The 21,112-nt window shown below is 38.3% G+C and overlaps 1 protein-coding gene across 3 annotated transcripts in view; it reads right to left on the bottom strand.

The window, feature by feature from the left end:
* Positions 1–732: 732 nt before the first annotated feature.
* The window catches only part of GPCPD1 (glycerophosphocholine phosphodiesterase 1), a 63,012-nt gene continuing 42,632 nt past the window's right edge, over positions 733–21,112 (bottom strand). For all 3 annotated transcript variants that reach the window (XM_030872607.2, XM_060284294.2, XM_060284295.1), the window contains 5 exons: positions 19,335–19,400; positions 17,818–17,954; positions 17,216–17,351; positions 16,631–16,791; positions 733–4,127 (listed from right to left, as the gene is read on the bottom strand). In XM_030872607.2, coding sequence (XP_030728467.1) covers positions 3,938–4,127; positions 16,631–16,791; positions 17,216–17,351; positions 17,818–17,954; positions 19,335–19,400 — 690 coding nt within the window. In that variant the 3' untranslated portion in view covers positions 733–3,937. The remainder of the gene's footprint in view (positions 4,128–16,630; positions 16,792–17,215; positions 17,352–17,817; positions 17,955–19,334; positions 19,401–21,112) is intronic.

Raw genomic sequence — 21,112 nt, 5'->3', positions numbered from 1 at the left:
CTCCAATCCATGAGCTCTCCTTCTTACCTCCAACACATACTCCTGTGATGTTAATCATATGCTCTCTTACTTTTTTAAACATTTCACATCCATTTCTCAAACTATATAAACCCGCTGAGATTATATTTCAATAAATTTTCACTCATGAACACCAAATAATGCAGTATTTCTAATATGCATACTTTGCTTTCTACCCCAAAAGCACATGATCCAAACCTAAAACATAAAGGAGTAAATCACTTGTATCCAAATCTAAATTAACAGGACTCCACTGTCAACCTAGAGTACCAAACCAGGAATAATGTGAAAAAACAAAATGCAGTCAAGATGTGGTGAGTCAAGGCACAAAGAACAATGATGCTCCCTCAAGACTCATGAAACAGCGCCCCCCACAGGTCACGCAAGTTCTATCTGAGGCAGTACCTGCTTTACTTAAGGGGCACCGGCTGCAGGATTTAGGTGTACTGCCCTAGAAAGGGACAAGGCCTGGGGGAAAACTGTACCTTATCTGCCACTTATTCCCGTGACTGTCCCCATTCAGCATGGACTAGAAAATTGGTTGTGGTAACCCCTTAACTATGTGACCCCAAGAAACGGGTAGAGTGAGAACTCCATGTGTAAACATGCCAACGTACATGCACATGCAAGCACACACACTCCAGACAACACGGCCACGCACACCATATGAAAACATATGTATATTGTGAAACAATCTGAGTTAAGAAACTAGGATTGTATTCACCACCATTTATTTATCTAGTTCATAACTAAGTATAGAACACTATGGTAGTGCTAGAAATGCAATGAAGTCCTTGCCCTTAAGGGGCTTACAATCTTATTAGGGAAATATAACAGGCACATAAAAAGTGGGACTACAAGAAAGCATATGCTAAAGAATGCCACAAAAATTCAGAAGGCAGCATTGTATAAGAACACGGGTTTAGGAGTCACAAAGCCCAGTTCTAGTCCCAACCCGGTAAGTCAGTTAACTTGTCTGGGTTTAAAACCCAGGCTGAAAATAAAACTGGTAAGATTTAGAGGCTGTCTGTACTTGTTTGCATCATGAGCTGAGGAATGGTTTTTGGAAGAGGTGGCACCTGAGCTGAACGCAGAAGGAAGACAAGGAAAGCGGTGCTGAGGTAGGCCTAAGCATGGGCTTCAGACGGGAGAAGAAAGACGAGTGTCACAAGGAGCAATGGGAGTGAGGTCACGGGTGGCTGTGGCTGCCCTCAGGCACCACTGACACAGCAATGAGCTGTAGTCCTCACATTTACATCCAGGCGGTTACAGTACGTAATTCCGGACAGTGGAATTATCAGAGAACAATGGCAGCATTTTATCAAACATTTCACTCAGTTTCCAGAAAATATAAAATAATTTAACATTATACCTCTACATTTAAAACTGACATCAATAAACTGTTCCAACTGCCAAATGTAAACCAATTCAAACTTTACATTCTTAGTAAACATAACTAAATCTCTTAATTCAAAAAGACATTTGATACAAATTATCCCCACAATTCCAAAGTTTAGTTTCTACTATGTTTCATGCACTGTGGAAATAAAAATTTGTAAGACAAGGTCCCTGCCCCTGAAGTGCCTGCAGCCTGGTGAGACAAACCTCAACTATGTCTACCTAAAGTGTGCTATGATACATGGCATGATCAAGGAATGAACATTGGGCCATGGAGTAGAAAAGGTGGATTCATCCCTTCTTAAGTTTTGGCAAGGGTGCAGCGGAGAGAGGTCAATGAATGGCTTAAGGAGAAATGAGTTTGGCAGGGAGAAAGTATCAAGGAAAAAGAAGGCTTCCAGGCAGAGGTCACATGGCTACAGACAGGAAGTAGTGTAGGAATATGGCGTGGCTAAGGCCTAGCACAGGTACAGTGTAGCTGGAGCAGAGTATACAAGGCAATAGCTAGTGATATGGAAGCCAGGACCTAGTCCTATAAAAACGAGAGCCACTGCTTGCTATGAGTTAATCATCCACTAACCCTGGTGTTTATAAGGTCAGGAAGAGACAGGAAAGAAACTGAGCAGTGAGGTCCTGTCCTTGTCAGAAGCAATGGCTGTAAGCTCTTCTCAGCAAATTACACAGTTCAGGAAACTGACCCCCACATCACTTCCTTTCCTGTTTTTTCATGATCTGCAGGTCTTCAAAATGGAGCTGGAACTGGAAAGGCACAGGGGAGGAGCAAACAAACACGACATGAAATACACATATGGCTAATCAAGTTACTGTAAGGTAATGGTAATTGTACTGTACCAGGTCTGCAGATCAAGAAAAGTAATTCTTTTTCAGGAGTTTTCTAAAAGTGCCTAATTCACATCAAGTGATGGAAAATCTCTTTCAACATGAGAAAAGTATATAAAACCCCTGCAGAAGACTCCATTTCCTAAACTATTTTCCATTAAATATCAGTGTTACAAACACAATACCATAGGCTTTTAAAGCCTATCTTCACACAATTTAGATCTGACCAAAGCTGCATTGCTTGGCTTAAAAAAATAAAAAGATACAAATATATAATCCAAGTTTCAGGTTCTCAGCTACTACCAAATCATGTCAATACATGAATAAACTGCCTAGTGAGGAACATGCAATAAAAGGTATATGCAAATAAGCCATCCTTGCAGAGTAGACACTAAATTCCAATTTCTCATAATAATAATATAGAACCAATGCTATAAAAGTAACACCTTCTTGAAATTTCATTTTATAATGAAGAAAATAAATCTGTGTATTTTATTCAACATTCATTCATAAGTTACAATTATGCCAAAACAATCTGCTTCTAATGAAAGAAACCTTGGTATAATCCTAACAACATGCATATACATTTAATAGAATCTTCTGCATTTCTAAATAAATTACATGCATGATATTCATTAACCAATAAAGAATACGGATATAAGAATTCAGGACATTTATTTTTCTGCACAGAGATTTAACTACCGTACAACACACACACAAAACAAACCCATAAAGCAACGGTGTGTAATAGGTAGTGAGAGACACTTAAGCATATTTAAAATGCCTACAAATAGGCTTTTTTTTTCCTTTTTTTTTTTTAGGCAACAAATTATTTTTCTGTCCTTGACACCTTCTCACACTCACCTAGCACCACAGATGCAAGGACTTACAGTAAACGTGTACTATCTCATGCTTAAAACAAAAAGCATGCATTCAACAGAATTTATACATTATCATCTACTGTACTAAGTCTTCAATCCATTCTTTTAATACTTTATACATAAAGTTACCCTGCAGCTTTTTGAAATTTTAGTATTTATGCAAAACAACTTTTGAAAGATTTATGAAACAAGTTTTCAAGGATCACCTCTAGGCTATTTACACAGGCATTGGTTTGGTTAAGTGGGGAAATGGCAGCAGCCTCAAGGTTCATACTGAATGAAAATGGTGTGAATGTCAATTCATGTCAAAAATACACAGATGGCACAAAGGTTTGTGCAGTTGGAATCACCAGTGCAAATGCATGCATTTGAGGTACTTATTTTTCCCATGGTCAGGTATAATTATGCATAGTCATGTTCCTTGAGTGCTAAATATTTCAGACCTGATCAAATGAAAAGCTGTAATAAGTGTAAATATGAGATATTTGTATAGTTAATTTCAAAGTGTTATGTTTTTAATGAATATTTGTTTAACATTATAACTTACATATTTAGTTTAAAATATTTACCAACCAATAAAGTTTTTCATTGTAAAGAGACTGACTGGTAATTATACCTGGCCAAGTGATTTAAACAGAATACTTAAAATTCTAGCAAGAACTGTAGTGAAATATTAAAATACTTCATTATTGCTTCACTGGACTGAAAACCTAAAAGGCATAGATAAACAATGCTCAGTGACGAAAAGTGAATACCCAGAACAGCGATGCATGCCCCGAATGGTCTCTGCCCAATAAACACTAAGCATTCTCCACATTATCTATGCCATTGGCATCCACATGGATGTCAGGCTCCCCACAAAAAGACGAGGGGACAAAGCGGCTAACAGTGGGACACAAACAGCTCTTAAGCTCTGGCAATTCTTGCTTCAGACGTTCCAACTGCTCCACTTGGAATATATTTGGCTGTTCAGGCATCCAATCATATATCCTGTGATGAAAAAAACACAAAACATAAAATATGGTAATTTTATGGTTTACTTAGGACCTGGCTTAACTTTTTCAGGAGAATTTGCTTACCGAATGCCTAAAACACCTATACTACAGAGTCCTCTTATTTTTTCTTTAAAAGATATAAGCATCAGTTCTATTCAAAAATATTTCTCTTCTCCCAGTCTTTCCAATAATCCAGAATAGCATCACTGCCTTTTGTACCCCTGAAGCAAAACAGCTGATTATAAATTGATAGAATGTGAAATCTGTAGCTTATTAGTGATTCTTCAAGTATCTTTTCTCCAAGTTAATCAATCAGCAATGCCTCATTTGACGGAAGGAAAGTTACTACACAGTAGAGCTAGAATTCATATCCAGTTCTGACTTCAAAGCACTGAAGATCAAGATGAAAAGGACTGCCCGGGACTTCCGTGGAAGTCCCAGTGGTTAACCCTCCGAGCTTCCGGATTGGTTCAGGATGGTGGAGGAGAAGGACGTGCACTCACTCTCTCTTGCGACAGCACCAGAAGTACAACTAACTGCTGAACAATTCTCAACAGGAAGACACTGGAACTCACCAAAAAAGACACCCCAAAGACAAAGGAGAAGCTGCAATGAGATGGTAGGAGGGGCTCAATCACAATGAAATCAAATCCCATAATCGCTGGGTGGGCGACTCACAAACTGAACAATTACACCACAGAAGTCCACCCACTGGAGTGAAGGTTCTGAGCCCCATGTCAGGCTTCCCAACCTGGGGGTCTGGCAACGAGAGAAGGAATCCCCTGAGAATCAGACTTTGAAGGCCAGCGGGATTTGACTGCAGGACTTTGACAGGACTGGGGAAACAGAGACTCCACTCTTGGAGGGCACACACAAAGTAGTGTGCGCACAAGGACCCAGGGGAAACTAGCAGTGACCTCACAGGAGACTGAATCAGACCCACCTGCTAGAGTTGGGAGGGTGTCCTGCAGAGGCGGGGCGGGTGGCTGTGGCTCACCACGGGGACAGGATACTGGGAGCAGAAGTTCTGGGAAGTACTCATTGGTGTGAGCCCTCACAGAGCCCACAATTAGCCGCACCAAAGAGCCTGTAGGCTCCAGTGCTGGGCGGACTCAGGCCAAAGAACCAACAGAGAGGGAACTCAGCACCACCCATCAGCAAACAAGTGGATTAAAGTTTTACTGAGCTCTGCCCACCAGAGCAAAACCCAGCTCACTAGTCCCTCCCATCAGGAAGCTTGCACAAGCCTCTTAGATAGCCTCACCCACAAGAGGCAGACAGCAGAAGCAAGAAGAACTACAATCCTGCAGCCTGTGGAAGAAAAACCAATATCAAAGAAAGACAGACAAAATGAAAAGGCAGAGGACTATGTCCCAGTTGAAGGAACAAGATAAAACCCCCGAAAAACAATTTAATGAAGTGGAGACAGGCAACTGTCCAGAAAAAGAATTCAGAATAATGATAGTGAAGATGATCCAGGACCTTGGAAAAAGAATGCAGGCAAAGATTGAGAAGATGCAAGAAATGTTTAACAAAGACCTAGAAGAATTAAAGAACAAACAAACAGAGATGAATACAGTAACTGAAATGGAAAATACACTAGAAGGAATCAATACCAGAATAACTAAGGCAGAAGAACAGATACGTGACCTAGAAGACAGAAGGGTGAAACTCACTGCCGCGGAACAGAATAAAGAATGAGAAGAAATGAAGGCAGCCTAAGAGACCTCTGGGACAACATTAAACGCAACAACATTCTTATTATAGGGGTCCCAAAAGGAGAAGAGAGAGAGAAAGGACCCGAGAAAATATCTGAAGAGATTATAGTCGAAAACTTCCCTAACATGGGAAAGGAAACAGCCTCCCAAGTCCAGGAAGCACAGAGAGTCCCAGGCAGGATAAACCCAAGGAGAAACACGCCAAGACACATAGTAATCAAATTGACAAAAATTGACAAAATTTAAAAATTTAAAAATTGACAAAAATTAAAGACAAAGAAAAATTATTAAAAGCAACGAGGGAAAACTGACAAATAACATACAAGGGAACTCCCATAAGGTTAACAGCTGATTTCTCAGCAGAAACTCTGGAAGCCAGACGGGAGTGCCACGATATGTTTAAAGTGATAAAAGGGAAGAACCTACAAGCAAGATTACCCAGCAAGGATCTAATTCAGATTTGACAGAGAAATCAAAAGCTTTACAGACAAGCAAAAGCTAAGAGAATTCAGCACCACCAAACCAGCTCTACACAAAGGGTAAAGGAACTTCTCTAAGTGGGAAACATAAGAGAACAAAAGGACCAACAAAAACAAACCCATAACAATTAAGAAAATGGTAATAGGAACATACATATCGATAATTACCTTAAATGTAAATGGATTAAATGCTGCAAGCAAAAGACACAGGCTTGCTGAATAGATAAAAAATACAAGACTATATATATGCTGCCTACAGGAGACCCACTTCAGACCTAGGGACACATACATACTGAAAGTGAGGGGATGGAAAAAGATATTCCATGCAAATGGAAATCAAAAGAAAGCTGGAGGAGCAATACTCATATCAGATAAAATAGACTTTAAAATAAAGAATGTTACAAGAGACAAGGAAGGACACTACATAATGATCAAGGGATCAATCCAAGATCAATTACAAATATATACGCACCCAACACAGGAGCACCTCAATACATAAGGCAACTGCTAACAGCTATAAAAGAGGAAATCAACAGTAACACAGTAATAGTGGGGGACTTTAACACCTCACTTACACCAATGGATATATCATCCATTCAAAAAATTAATAAAGAAACACAATAGGCCAGATAGATTTAATTGATATTTATAGGACATTCCATCTGAAAACAGCAGATTACACTTTCATTTCAAGTGCACATGGAACATTCTGAAGGATAGATCACATCTTCGGTCATAAATCACACCTTGGTAAATTTAAGAAAACTGTAATCATATCAAGGATCTTTTCCGACCATAACACTATGAGATTAGAAATTAGAGGGAAAATATGTAAAAGCCATAAACACACAGAGGCTAAATACTAGTAAATAAACAAGAGATCACTGAAGAAATCAAAGAGGAAATCAAAAAATACATACAGACAAATGAAAACAAAAACATGACGATCCAAAACCTATGGGATGCAGCAAAAACAGTTCTAAGAGAGAAGTTTATAGCAATATATCCCACCTCAAGAAACAAGAAAAATCTCAAATAAACATCTAACTTTTTACCTAGAGGAACTAGAGAAAGAAGAACAAACAAAACCCAGTTAGTAGAAGGAAAGAAATCATTAAGATCAGAGCAGAAATAAATGAAATAGAAACAAAACAATAGCAAAGGGCTTCCCTGGTGGTGCAGTGGTTGAGAGTCCACCTGCTGATGCAGGGGACATGGGTTCGTGCTCCGGTCTGGGACGATCCCACATGCCATGGAGCGGCTGGGCTTGTGAGCCATGGCTGCTGAACCTGTGCATCCAGAGCCTGTGCTCAACAGGAGAGGTCACAACAGTGAGAGGCCCGCATACCACAAAAAAAAAAAAAAAAGCAAAGATTAATAAAACTAAAATCTGGTTCTTTGAGAAGATAAAACAACCTTGATAAACCTTTAGCCAGACTCATCAAGAGGGAGAGGATTCAAATCAATAAAATTAGAAATGAAAAAGGAGAAGTTACAACGGACACCACAGAAATAAAAAGCATCATGAGACTACTACAAACAACTATATGCCAATAAAACTGACAACCTGGAGGAAATGGACAAATTCTTAGAAAGGTATAACCTTCCAAGACTAAACCAGGAAGAAACAGAAAATATGAACAGACCAATCACAAGTAATGAAATTGAAAGTGTGATTAAAAATCTTCCAAGAAACACAAGTCCAGGACCAGATGGCTTCTATCAAACATTCAGAGAAGAGCTAACACCCATCCTTCTCAAACTCTTCCAAAAACCTGCAGAGGAAGGAACACTCCCAAACTCATTCTATGAGGCCACCATCACCCTGATACCAAAACCAGACAAGGGTATTACAAAAACAGAAAATTACAGACCAATATCACTGATATAGATGCAAAAATCCTCAACAAAATACTAGCAAACAGAATCCAACAAAACATTAAAAGGATCATACACCATGATCAAGTGGGATTTATCCCAGGGATGCAAGGATTCTTCAATATATGCAAATCAATCAATGTGACACACCATATTAACTAATTGAAGGAGAAAAGCCATATGATCATCTCAATAGATGCAGGAAAAGCTTTTGCAAAATTCAACACCCATTTATAATAAAAACTCCAGAAAGTGAGCATAGAGGGAACCTACCTCAACATAATAAAGACCATATATGACAAACCCATAGCAAACATCATTCTCAATGGTGAAAAACTGAAAGCATCTCCTCTAAGATCAGGAACAAGACAAGGATGTCCACTCTTGCTACTTTTATTCAACATAGTTTTGGAATTCCTAGCCATGGCAATCAGAGAAGAAAATGAAATAAAAGGAATCCAAATAGGAAAAGAGAAGTAAAACTGTCACTGTTTGCAGATGACATGATATTACACACAGAAAATCCTAAAGATGTCACCAGAAAACTATCAGGGCTAATCAATGAGTTTGTTAAAGTAGCAGGATACAAAATTAATGTACAGAAATCTCTTGTACTCCTATACACTAATGATGAAAAAATCAGAAAGAAATTAAGGGAACAATCCCATTCACCACTGCAACAAAAAGAATAAAATACCTAGGAATAAATCTACCTAAGGAGGCAAAAGACTTATACTCACAGAACTATATGACAGTGATGAAAGAAATCAAAGACAACACAAACAGATGGTAAGATATACCATGTTCTTGGATTGGAAGAATCAATATTGTCAAAATGACTATAGTACCCAAAGAAATCCACGGATTCAGTACAATCCCTATCAAATTACCAGTGACATTTTCTACAGAACTAGAACAAAAAATCTTAAAATCTGTATGGAGACACAAAAGACCCCGAATAGCCAAAGCAATCTTGAGGGGAAAAAATGGAGCTGGAGGAATCAGACTCCCTGACTTCAGACTATACTACAAAGCTACAGTAATCAAGACAATATGGTACTGGCACAAAAACAGAAATACAGATAAATGGAACAGGACAGAAAGCCCAGAGATAAACCCACACACCTATGGTCAACTAATCTATGACAAAGGAGGCAAGGATATACAATGGAGAAAAGACACAGTGTCTTCAATAAGTGGTGCTGGGAAAACTGGACAGCTGAATGTAAAAGAATGAAATTAGAACACTCCCTAACACCCTACACAAAAATAAACTCAAAAAGGAATAAAGACGTAAATTAAGGCCAGACACTATCAAACTCTTAAAGGAAAACATAGGCAGAACACTCTATGACATAAATCACAGCAAGACCCTTTTTGACCCACCTCCTAGAGAAATGGAAATAAAAACAAAATAAATAAATGGGACTTAATGAAACTTCAAAGCTTTTGCACAGCAAAGGAAACAAGAAACAAAACAAAGAAACAACCCTCAGAATGGGAGAAAATATTTGCAAATGAAGCAACTGATAAAGGATTAATCTCCAAGATTTACAAGCAGCTCATGCAGCTCAATATCAAAAAAACAAACAACCCAATCCAAAAATGGGCAGAAGACCTAAACAGACATTTCTCCAAAGAAGACATACAGATTGCCAACAAACACATGAAAGGATGTGCAACGTGACTAATAATTAGAGAAATGCAAATCAAAACTACAATGCTGTATCACCTCACACCAGTCAGAATGGTCATCAAAAAATCTACGAACAATAAATGCTGGAGAGGGTGTGGAAGAAAGGGAACCCTCTTGCACTGTTGGTGGGAATGTAAATTGATACAGCCACTATGGAGAACAGTATGGTGGTGCCTTAAAAAAACTAAAAATAGAACTATCATATGACCCAGCAATCCCACTACTGGGCATATACCCAGAGAAAACCATAATTAAAAAAAAAACATGCACCCCAATGTTCACTGCAGCTCTATTTACAATAGCCAGGACATAGAAACAACCTAAGTGTCCATCGACAGATGAATGGGTAAAGAAAATGTGGCACATATATACAATGGAATATTACTCAGAGATAAAAAGGAACGAAATTGGGTCATTTGTAGAGACGTGGATGGACCTTGAGACTGTCATACAGTGTGAAGTTAAGTCAGAAAGAGAAAAACAAATATCATATATTAATGCATATATGTGAAATCTAGAAAAATGGTACAGATGAACCTGTTTTCAGGGCAGAAATAGAGACACAGATGTAGAGAACAAACGTATGGACACCAAGGGGTAAAGCAGGGTGGAGGGGGGTGAATTGGGATTTACATATATTCACTAATATGTATAAAATAGATAATAAGGAAATAAATAAATAAAATACCCACCCCCGCAAAAAAAAGACTCCAAGCTTCCACTGCAGTGGGCACGGGTTTCATCCTTGGTTGGGCAACTAAGACCCTGCACGCCATGCGGTGCCGCCAAAAAAATAATAATGAAATAAAGTAAAATAAAATAAAGGACTTCTCACCAGTGTGAAAATTATCCTAAAGCTATGCAGTACTGGCAGGTGTACCTAGAGTTGAGAGTCCAGAAAAAGCCCCAAGTGACAATGGCAGCACTAGCATTGCCTATCAGCAGAGAAAGGAAGGTCTTTCATGCTTTAAATGTGAAAGCCAGACAATTTATGTGAGGAACTAACTCTTTATGACCTCACAGTAGGGAAAAATTTCTTAAACAAGATTTTTAAAGTATTGATTCTATTAAGTATTTGACTATTCTAATATAAAGACTTTCTGTTAAAGACATACATAAGAGAATGAAAAGTTACCTCTGGGTCAAGGTATCAGACGGAACAAAAGCATCTAAGTTCACCCCCTATATTGTGTTAAAAATAAAATAAAGGTATTAAAAGAAAATTCACTGAACATGAGAAGAACCAAAGAGACAGTACAACAGAATTTTGGAAGCTAGAAAACAGATGGATTAAGTAATAACAAAGTGTTTCAGTTAGCAGAATGGATAGGTCAAACCACAAGCCAGTAGTTGAAAAAATGAAAAGGGTGAGTTAAAAGCAGCCCCAAACTTCTGTAGATCTTGGGGGGGAAGGAAGGGGCTCAAAGAGGGACAATGAGATGAACGCTTGAGCAGCAGCAAGTGGTTCCCTTCCTCTTACTCCCTGCTGTGGAGGCTGCTCTTACCCCACTTGGTTGAGGTTTATTTCCAGAATTAAACAGGAAATCTGGAATGGAGGACAAGACCAGGTTAGAGAGTTTGGGGCATTTTATAAAATAGCCATCAGCATCAGGGATATTAGAGATGGTACAAATACAACACATGCTAAATACAGACATGCCCTCCTTCCCCCATCTCTCTTCCCACACTTGACTCCAAGAAACCAGACCTGTATCCTCTAAGAATATATTATAGCGTCTTCTACGAGGAATCTGACTAGTCAAAAAGCAAAGTTCTTTAATCTACTGACAGATGTATGACCAAACAGGTCACCCAGATCACCCCATAGTAAAACCCCATAAGCCCTATTCACATGCTCAGAGCTTCCAACAAGCTTTTTAGATCTTAATTCCTTATCGTAAGAAGCAGCCAAGAATTTCTAAATATCTGAGGAAAGCTTCTAACAGGTAAGGTAGTAAGCAAAAGAAATTTTTTTTTAAAAAAGTTCCTTAATGCCTTCAAATAGTACTTTCATCAAATGAGAACAGGATTTTTTAACTATATATAGAAAAAAGAGAATCCAGAGAAAAAAGGACAGTTCTTGAAAATTAAAAACACAATAGCAGATATGAAAAACTCAATAGCATGAGTGGAAGATAAGGTTGAGGAAATCTTTGAAAGTGGAAAAGACAAAGATAGAAAATATGAGAAAAGATAAAGAACTTTAAGTCTCGTCCAGGAGTGTATAATATACAACAAAAGGATTCTATAAAGAAAAAAAAAACAAACTCAGAAAAATGGAAGAAATAAAAATCAAAGAAATAATTCACTAACTATTCCACATCTTCAAGGACATGTATCAATAGACTAAAAGGGCTACCAAGTGTCCAGCACGATGGGTAAAACCAGACCCACAAGACCATCTCTATGAAAGTTTAGAACACTGGTGATGAGAAGAATCTCCAAACTTCCAGAGAAGAAACAAAGAAATCACATGTGAGGGAGTAGGAATCAACATGGTTTCACATTCTTAACAGCACAATGGAATTGTGAAGAGGATGGAGAAATGCTTTTAAAAGTCTAAAGGAAAATGATTTCTAACATGGAATTTTATGCCTGGCCACAATACTTCCAGACACACAAGACCTCAAAAACATTTACTTTCCATCCTTTCTCAAGAAGATACTGAAGGATGTGTTCCATAAAAATGACAGTAAAGTAAAAGAAAAAGATTTGGACTACAGGACACAGAAGGTCTGACACAAGAACTGTAGCTCAGCATGGCAGCTGTGCCCAAAGAAGTCAAACAATATGTACTGGAGGAGCCTGCATGGGTGGGCAGGTATGCTCAGGGCTATCACTCCAGGAGAGCCCCTGCCCACCCTACCAGCTTTGAAACCTACAGACAGAGTGCCCTGAGCCATTTAACATGTGTTGATTCAGTGTCCACTCTACCTGACAGGTTTATTATGGGTGGCCTACTCCTGAGAACTGGTAGGAGGCTCCAATGAGCATTGAACAGCCCACTCCATGTACCCATATTCCTGCTGTACTTCCAATGCCTGACCCACGGACGGATGTCTTGTCATGCTGAGCTAGAGACCTAGTGGGTCACAAAATCAGTTCAGAAAGTTAAGAACAGCATTGAAATAGGTGTGAGCCAGTGGCACAATCATTTAAAAAGCACACACATATAAATAAAATATTCAAGGGGCATTATCTTTTTAATTTAGTTTCAGGTACACACTTGTAGATATACATATCTATGTGTGCACTGGGCTGCAACGTGAAATGCATTTCTAACTGATTTTGGGGTCAAAAGGTTTAAGTCACTGCCCTAAAGAAACTTATACACGTACCATAGGACAGCTGGTCAACGATGTTTACAGCAAACACTGTAATAGCAAAAACCTGAAAAAAAAAAAAAAAAGGGCTTCCCTGGTGGCGCAGTGGTTGAGAGTCCACCTGCCGATGCAGGGGACACGGGTTCGTGCCCTAGTCCAGGAAGATCCTACATGCTGAGGAGTGGCTGGGCCCGTGAGCCATGGCTGCTGAGCCTGCGCATCGGGAGCCTGTGCTCCACAACAGGAGAGGCCACAACAGTCAGAGGGCAGCATACCGCAAAACAAAAACAAACAAACAAACAAACACCTGGCAACCACCTCAGTGTTCTCCAATAGTAGAATAAATTGTGGTAGAATCATACAGCCAGGAAGATGAATAAAGTACAGCTAAACGTAACAAATGGATTGATTTTAAGAATATAACAAGTAGGAAAAGAGTACAAATAAAGCTTAAAGCCATGAAAAACTAAATGTTATATTGTTTAGCGATAGATATAAGAATTTAAAAACTTTTAAAAGAGAGTAATTGCTTGCTTGTCAGTTATATCTATGGGAGGAGGTAGGGGCATAGAATTAGAGAGGAGAACACAGGGGAGTTCAAATCTAATAATAATGTTCTTTAAATGTGGGTGTCTGTTACTGAATTTTTAAAAATAATTTGAGCAGACACAGTATAGAAAGAGGAAACATTGCTCAATTTACTCTACGAGGCAAGTATTATCCTCATGCCAAAATTAGACAACAACCATTTGATAAAGGTAAATTAAAGGCCACCTTACTCATTACTACAAATGCAGAAATTCCAAATATCAGCAAATCAAGCATAGCAGCTTATAATATATCACAAAACCATGATTAAATGCAAAATCTGTGTTAATGCCTTTGTAAAAGAGAACAAATTGGTTTTTGATAAACTAAAACACATCACAATGCTCCCACATGTAAAATGAAACAAAGGTTCTTCTGAATCACTATCATTCAAACCTTCTATAGGTCTAAATTTGGTAATGAAAAAGTAATAGCATAAGCACCTTAAGTACCAAGAAATAGTTCCAAAAAATATTAGGGCACAGGAATTCAGCTAGAGACAATGGAAGGGATAGGTGTAAGGGACTGCTAGTTTGTTTTTTTAAATTTTTTTTTTGGCTGCACCTCACGGCTTGTGGGATCTTAGCTTCCCAACCAGGGACTGAACCCGGGCCCTCAGCAGTGAAAGCAGAGTCCTAACCACAGACCGCCAGGGAATTCCCAGGACTGTTGGTTTTTACTGTTAGTCTTGTAGAACTATTTGAAGTATATACACACACACACAACACACACATAAGTGTGGCTGATTATATATACATATGTAGTTCTTTGACTAAAATTGAAAAAAGAAGAAAAAACTTCCAAGGATAATAAAGACTGACTTGACTCTAACACAGTCCACCTCTCCTCTCATCAGGTCTGAACAGAAGGCCAGTGCTGGGCTGCCTCCTCAACATCCTCCACACCCTCAACACAGTCCTGCCCTGGTGCCTGCTTGCACCTCTGCCTAAAACGCAAATCCTGTCAAAGCTGATTTAACCCCCCCACCCCACCCCACCCCTGCCCAAATCCAACTCAATCCTTCCTCTTTAAAATTATTCTTGTTGACCCTGAGCCAGGAAGAACTCACTTTCTTTAGGGCCTTTTGTATCACATAGTATCTTCCTGTTCTCCCTGCAAGGTCAGTGTTTGGCTACAACCAAGTAAGGCCCTTTAGTGAAGGATCTAACTAAAATTTGTATACCCTACAACTGCCATACCTGGTATAATCTCACAATATACTTTTCTTGCCTGAAAATATTTGCAATCATCCCTTCCTCCTCCTCCAAGAAAGAAATATTCTCCCAAAATTTGCTAAATAAAGCACTTCCATCAAATTGTAATTTAAAAATTTTAATTTTCCTTTAATAAGTTGGAAACGTCTATTAAAAAGAGCTATGAATCATGCCACTTAAAGCAGTATTAACCAAACACTTTAAAAGGCAGGCATTATCCGGGTGGCAGTTTTAAAACCAGACTAATTCAGACAAAAAAGCTGGGGTGGGGAAAAGCTTTATTAAGAAAGTGATATAACTTTATAGAACAAACAGTAATATAAACTAAATCCAACGACTGTATTTTTTAAAGCAGGCCTGGTAACAATTTCATCACTTACTCTTTGTATGATGCTGCTCAAGCATCAGCAAGCCCATTAATCCCCTCAGCAGGACAAATGACATTCCCTCTAACCCAAAATTTCTTTACGCTGAGCAACCTTTTCATCTCTCTGAGATCTCAGACTTACATCCTAAACACCCAGGGAGTTTATTTAAAAAGAAAAGATTAGTTCAACAAATATTTGAGCTTCTACATCTAACCTCTGGTGATACAGCAGTGCACAAAACAGGCAAAGTCTTGCCCACATGGAGCTTCTGTTTGTGGGGGTGTGCTGGGGGTGGGATGGGAAAGGAGGTTGGGGAGAAAATAAGTAAAATATAGTATGTATATGGATATATCACGTGGTGGTAAATGTATGGAGAAAAGTCAGGAAGTGCACTGTGAGTAGAGGTTTTGATTTGAATTAGGATATTTGGGGAAGGCCCTACTAAGAAGGTGACATTTTAGTCTTTCCTGACATCTTTATCAGAAGAGAAACAGCAGGAGGCCAATTAGGGGTGGGGGCGGGGATCATCTCACGTAGGGCCTTGTAAGGATGTGGGATTTTACACTAGGAGACAAAGAATAGGGGGGGAAGGTTAAGCAGTAACATGATCTGACTTCAGTTTTCAGTCCTGCCCGCCCCCATAATGGACAGCAGGGTGTATGAGTGGACGCAGTCCCAGTAAGCAGGTTACTTTCATAATCCACCTGAGAAACGATGTGGCTTAGTGGAGAGTGACAACAGTAAAGGATTCAGGATATATTTCGAAGACAGAATCAACATGATTCTGATTTTGTCTGATTGGATTTGGGTATGAGATAAAGAACACAATCATGAAAGACTCCAGGGATCTGGCCTCAGAAACTGGAAAGAAAGTTGTCATTTATACTGAAATCAGGAAGTCTATAGGAAGAATAGGCGTTGATAGATGGATATAAAAGTTTAGAGGTCAGGGGAAAGGCTTGAGTTGGGGATATACAAAAGTAGGAAAAGGCACAGAACTGGATGAGATCACCAAGAAAGTTGGTGTAGATAGAGAAGAGGTCTAGGGCAGCCACCTTCACCCGCAAGATGACTCAATACATCTGGGTTAGGGCCCAGTCATCTGAATTTTTAAACAAGCTTCCCAAGTGACTGTGGTATAACTTCAAAATTTGAAAAATTCCACTGACAAATGTTAAGATATTTCTACTTTTTTTCTAACAATCCATTAAAATTTTTCATGAAAAACAAATACCTATCATAAATTAGACCATTAACTCCAAATTCCTTTAATTTCTTTCTGTTTTCAGGATCATTGGTATCATCACCCCAGCAGAATATGACCAGTCCCTTAGCTTTTGCCTCTTGAATATAGGATGGGTTTCTGAGAAGGTCTTCAGTATGTGCATTTATCCCCTAAAAGAAGAAAGATAAGTTACTCATGAAAGAGAAACTTATTATATGTATAAAATACATAACTAATAAGAACCTGCTGCAAAGCAGAATGGACAGGGAAAGAAAACGTTAGAATTTTTTCTTCCAATTTATGCGATCAAACAAGTTTACAATCTAACCGTTTTAGATGATTCATAAAACCCACTCAGAAAACTAAACTACAAAACTTACTTAACCTAGGCCTGCAAGAAAATCTTTGTTGGTGGTGATCATTTAACTGCTTTTCAGTCTGAGATTTAATATCCTCATTTTAAGTAGAGCTACCTGCTCATTATACATAGGTCAAAACTAACCAAGTAGATGTTAAATTAATATATAACTTTATTTACTAGTGCTCTAAAACATTTTTAAAAAACAAATATTAAAATATTCAACCACAGCTTACCAGTAGATTTTCAAACTGTGCAAAGCTCATTGCAATGGGGGTTGTCCGAGATCTGAGGTCCATGAGTTCAGGGTAAATATCAGATTTCCCCTGAGTCAAAAATAATATGGGATATTTGTTCTGCTTTTGCCGAACCCTGAAAAAGACAGTTTAAAAAATACTTTTCATTGGGGAGATAACCATAACATATTGTTTTGAAATTTTAGAAAATACTAAAAATATAAAGAAACAAAATTTTAAAAGCATACTCATTACTGAGATATAACCACCATTAATGTGTATTGCCTTTTAGTCAAAAAAAGAAAAATTTAAATTATTCTATACAAGAGTTAAAATATTCTCAGAAATGGGCAAAAAGAAATCCCTTGAGGGCTTACAATTTGGTAAGGAGGATATTATACATCTGTAAAATGAAACACAAGGCATGAGGTGCTATAACCCAGCGGGTGTGGAGGCCATCCCAGTAGAGAATATATACAATGGGACTGAGAAGACAAATCAAGGGTGAAGTCTGGGAACTTCCCCACCTCCAACTACAATCTCTGTGCCCTTAGTCCTAGCTACAGTCTAAGCATATAGGAGAAAAAAACTGAATTACTCACATTGTGCAAATATCTGCATCAAATGAAGAAAATACTATTCTCCTCTTCCCAGAATTTTCTAAGACAGTTTTTAAAATTATATCCAAAAACAGATTCATGTCAAAATATGTTGATAAGTTACCATCCCATATTCCATCCTATATAGAAGAATAGGAAAACAAAAGTCATTAAATACCTTAGAATCACAGTGCTAGGAAAAATTCTCGAGAACATTTAGTCCAACTCTTATTTTACAGATGAGAAAGCAAAGGCCTGTGTGAATTATTACCATAATCAGGTATAGAGACACTTATATACAAAGCAATTATAACATCAAAAGACTTTTGCTTTAATAAGGTTAACAAAATAAAAACTAAAACTCTGGAAATTTGAAATCTACCATGACTTTAAAATATTTTTATGCAATCTTCATAAACTATAAGTGGACAAAAAGACTCCACTTCGTTTGCTAACTCACTACCCCAAAAACCCTGGTAATTAAGAATTACCAGTTAAAAATCTCATTCTTTGAGTCTTAGGCATATCAAGTGCCCTCAATAAATAATAAAAATAATTTTCTAATTATAGCTAAGATACCAAGAGCCCTATTGATATTCAAATATTAAAAATTTTAAGTATTAGTCATTACAATAATTCTAAAAGTTCTGAAAACTAAAAATCACCTACTAGAAAAAGCATGGTTGTGCACTTGCATGTTATATGTTAGCCAGGACCGGCTTATCATAAATAGCTACATAGAAGACATGCTTTAAGGGCAGTTATAGATTATTCTGACCAGAACAAATACCAGGACTGCCCAATCATGATGCCTGGATTAACTACTTCCAATGTCCCCCCACCCCAATCAGCCCTCTTACCATGCAGCCTTATCCATTTACACATATCCCCATCTGATACATCCAAGTTGTTTTCCTCGACTAAAAGACTGTTAAGTTTCAGGAAGGCAAGGCTTTATTCTGTTTTCTTCACTACGTAAGCACAGAACTCAGAAAATGCCTGGCGCATAGCAGCTTTTCAATAATTATTGAACAAAAGAATGACTAAATTTCAGAGTGATTTAAAACATGTCTGCAGAAATTTCTTTTCCTGATTAATTATTACTAGCTACTGCCACTTAACAGAAAACTGCTTAGGCACTTATTTAAGGTATATATTGAGACGGGGGTTAAAAAAAAAAAAACCAAAAAACTAATCAGAGTTATGAAGTTCTGACTGGCCACAGTTCTCACTGTTCACTTTATAAGTGTGCCCAGAAACCATCCATATTAATGTGCACATGAGACACATGTAAATTAGAATTTCTACTATAATACATTCATCACTACTTTTAAGAACTTACATATTAGTGTAAGTGTAAGATATACTTTACTTCAAAGTTCCAACAAGCACTGTGCTTGCTGGAAGAAGCCACAATTTCAGTTTCATTTATTCCATTAAAACAAAGAGACAGGAATGAATGCATTTAAAGAAACGGGGGAGGGAGGAACGAAGAATGTGCCACATGGAAAATGACTTACCCTTTGTTGGCAGATCCATTTTATTTCTATGTTAAACCCTACATCTTCTGGCAAAGACTCTAAAACCTAGAGTTGTGTTTGTTGGTGGTAAATTTTGTTTCATTTTTGGTGAGATGAATGGTAGAATAAGAAGGAAAAAAGAAAAATGGATTAATTACAAAAAGCAAACTATAAGAAAACATATCACTAGTAAGGATAAAGTGTTTTGTGCCTTCAGCAAAAACCACTATCTTTTCTTATACTCAAACTGACAACCTGGTTGATGATTAAGTTGAATAAGAAAGTCAAAAGAAATTAAATAGCAAAGGCAGTAGTCTTTAGCAATATCTGTGATAATCGATCACTACTAACCGCAAAGATGATCCTGACCTAAAATCCTTTTCACCATCACTACTGAACAGCTAAAGTAAGCAGTAATAAGATAGGCAGCCTCATGAATTTAAAAAGACATTTGTCATGTTTTCTGAATTGCATTCAGGTATGTCAGTCTACTTTACTAAGATATGGTTATATGAAAAACCATGATTTCTAGCTTGCTGTGAAGGTGGTGATGCTTAACACCACAGTGATAACCTCCTGGAAAGATGTTAACTCCAAATTAAAGAGGCTCATAAATAAATAAGTCTATATCTATATAAATTAACAAATAATATAGTGTCAATATATCTAAATTATCTAGAAATTTTGGACTTCCCTGGTGGCACAGTGGTTAAGAATCTGCCTGCCAATGCTGGGGACACGGGTTCAAGTCCTGGTCTGGGAAGATCTCACATGCCACGGAGCAACTAAGCCTATGCGCCACAACTACTGAGCCTGCGTTTTAGAGCCCGTGAGCCACAACTGAGGCCCACACGCCTAGAGCCTGTGGTCTGCAACAAGAGAAGCCACTGCAATGAGAAGCCCGCGCATTGCAATGAAGAGTAGCCCCCGCTCGCCGGAACTAGAGAAAGCCCACGCACAGCAACGAAGACCCAATGCAGCCAAAAAGAAATAAAATAAATTTATTAAAAAATAAAAACTAAATTATCTACACACTTTGCAATAACACCACTTGGGCAGCATAACTAGAAAATCCAATCTAAAATATGAAGCTTGGGGCTTCCCTGGTGGCGCAGTGGTTGAGAGTCCGCCTGCCGATGCAGGGGACAAGGGTTCGGTTCGTGCCCCGGTCTGGGAAGATCCCACATGCCGCGGAGCGGCTGGGCCTGTGAACCATGGCCGCTGAGCCTGCGCGTCCGGAGCCTGTGCTCCACAACGGGAGAGGCCACAACAGTGAGAGGCCCGCGTACCGCAAAAAAAAAATGAAGCTTGGTTATTAACTTACAATCAGCTGGTTTAGTCAGTATTTCAAAGTGTAGAAATCCTTAACATGTATAATATATATGGTATTTAATTTTATAATAGCAAATAAAAGAATGCTAACAGAGTAAGAACAGCCTGGGACTCTGGTGACCTGGGATCTAGCCCCTGCTGCATGAAAAGTACAGTACCTAAAACAGGTTGTACTCAATCTCCTATGGGGCTTTTTGACTTTCTCCGAATTTCTCCGATACGTTTAGCCTTTTTTAGTTAACATACCTTCCACAATTTTACTGGACTAATGCAAAATCAGAAAAATAAGGACAATAGTGTATATTAGTGTTGAGATTGGTATACATCAAATTTGCAGGATTCCCCTTTATACTAAGATTGCGTTTGGCCTTTCTTTGGATTCAAACTTTCTGATTAAATTATAGTGATGGCAAAGTGAATGAATAAATGTGTGTTTATTTGGCTAA

This window comes from Globicephala melas, chromosome 15 (genome assembly GCF_963455315.2).
Source record: "Globicephala melas chromosome 15, mGloMel1.2, whole genome shotgun sequence".
In the NCBI taxonomy this organism is placed as follows: domain Eukaryota; kingdom Metazoa; phylum Chordata; class Mammalia; order Artiodactyla; family Delphinidae; genus Globicephala; species Globicephala melas.
This window is presented reverse-complemented; position numbering and strand designations above follow the sequence as displayed.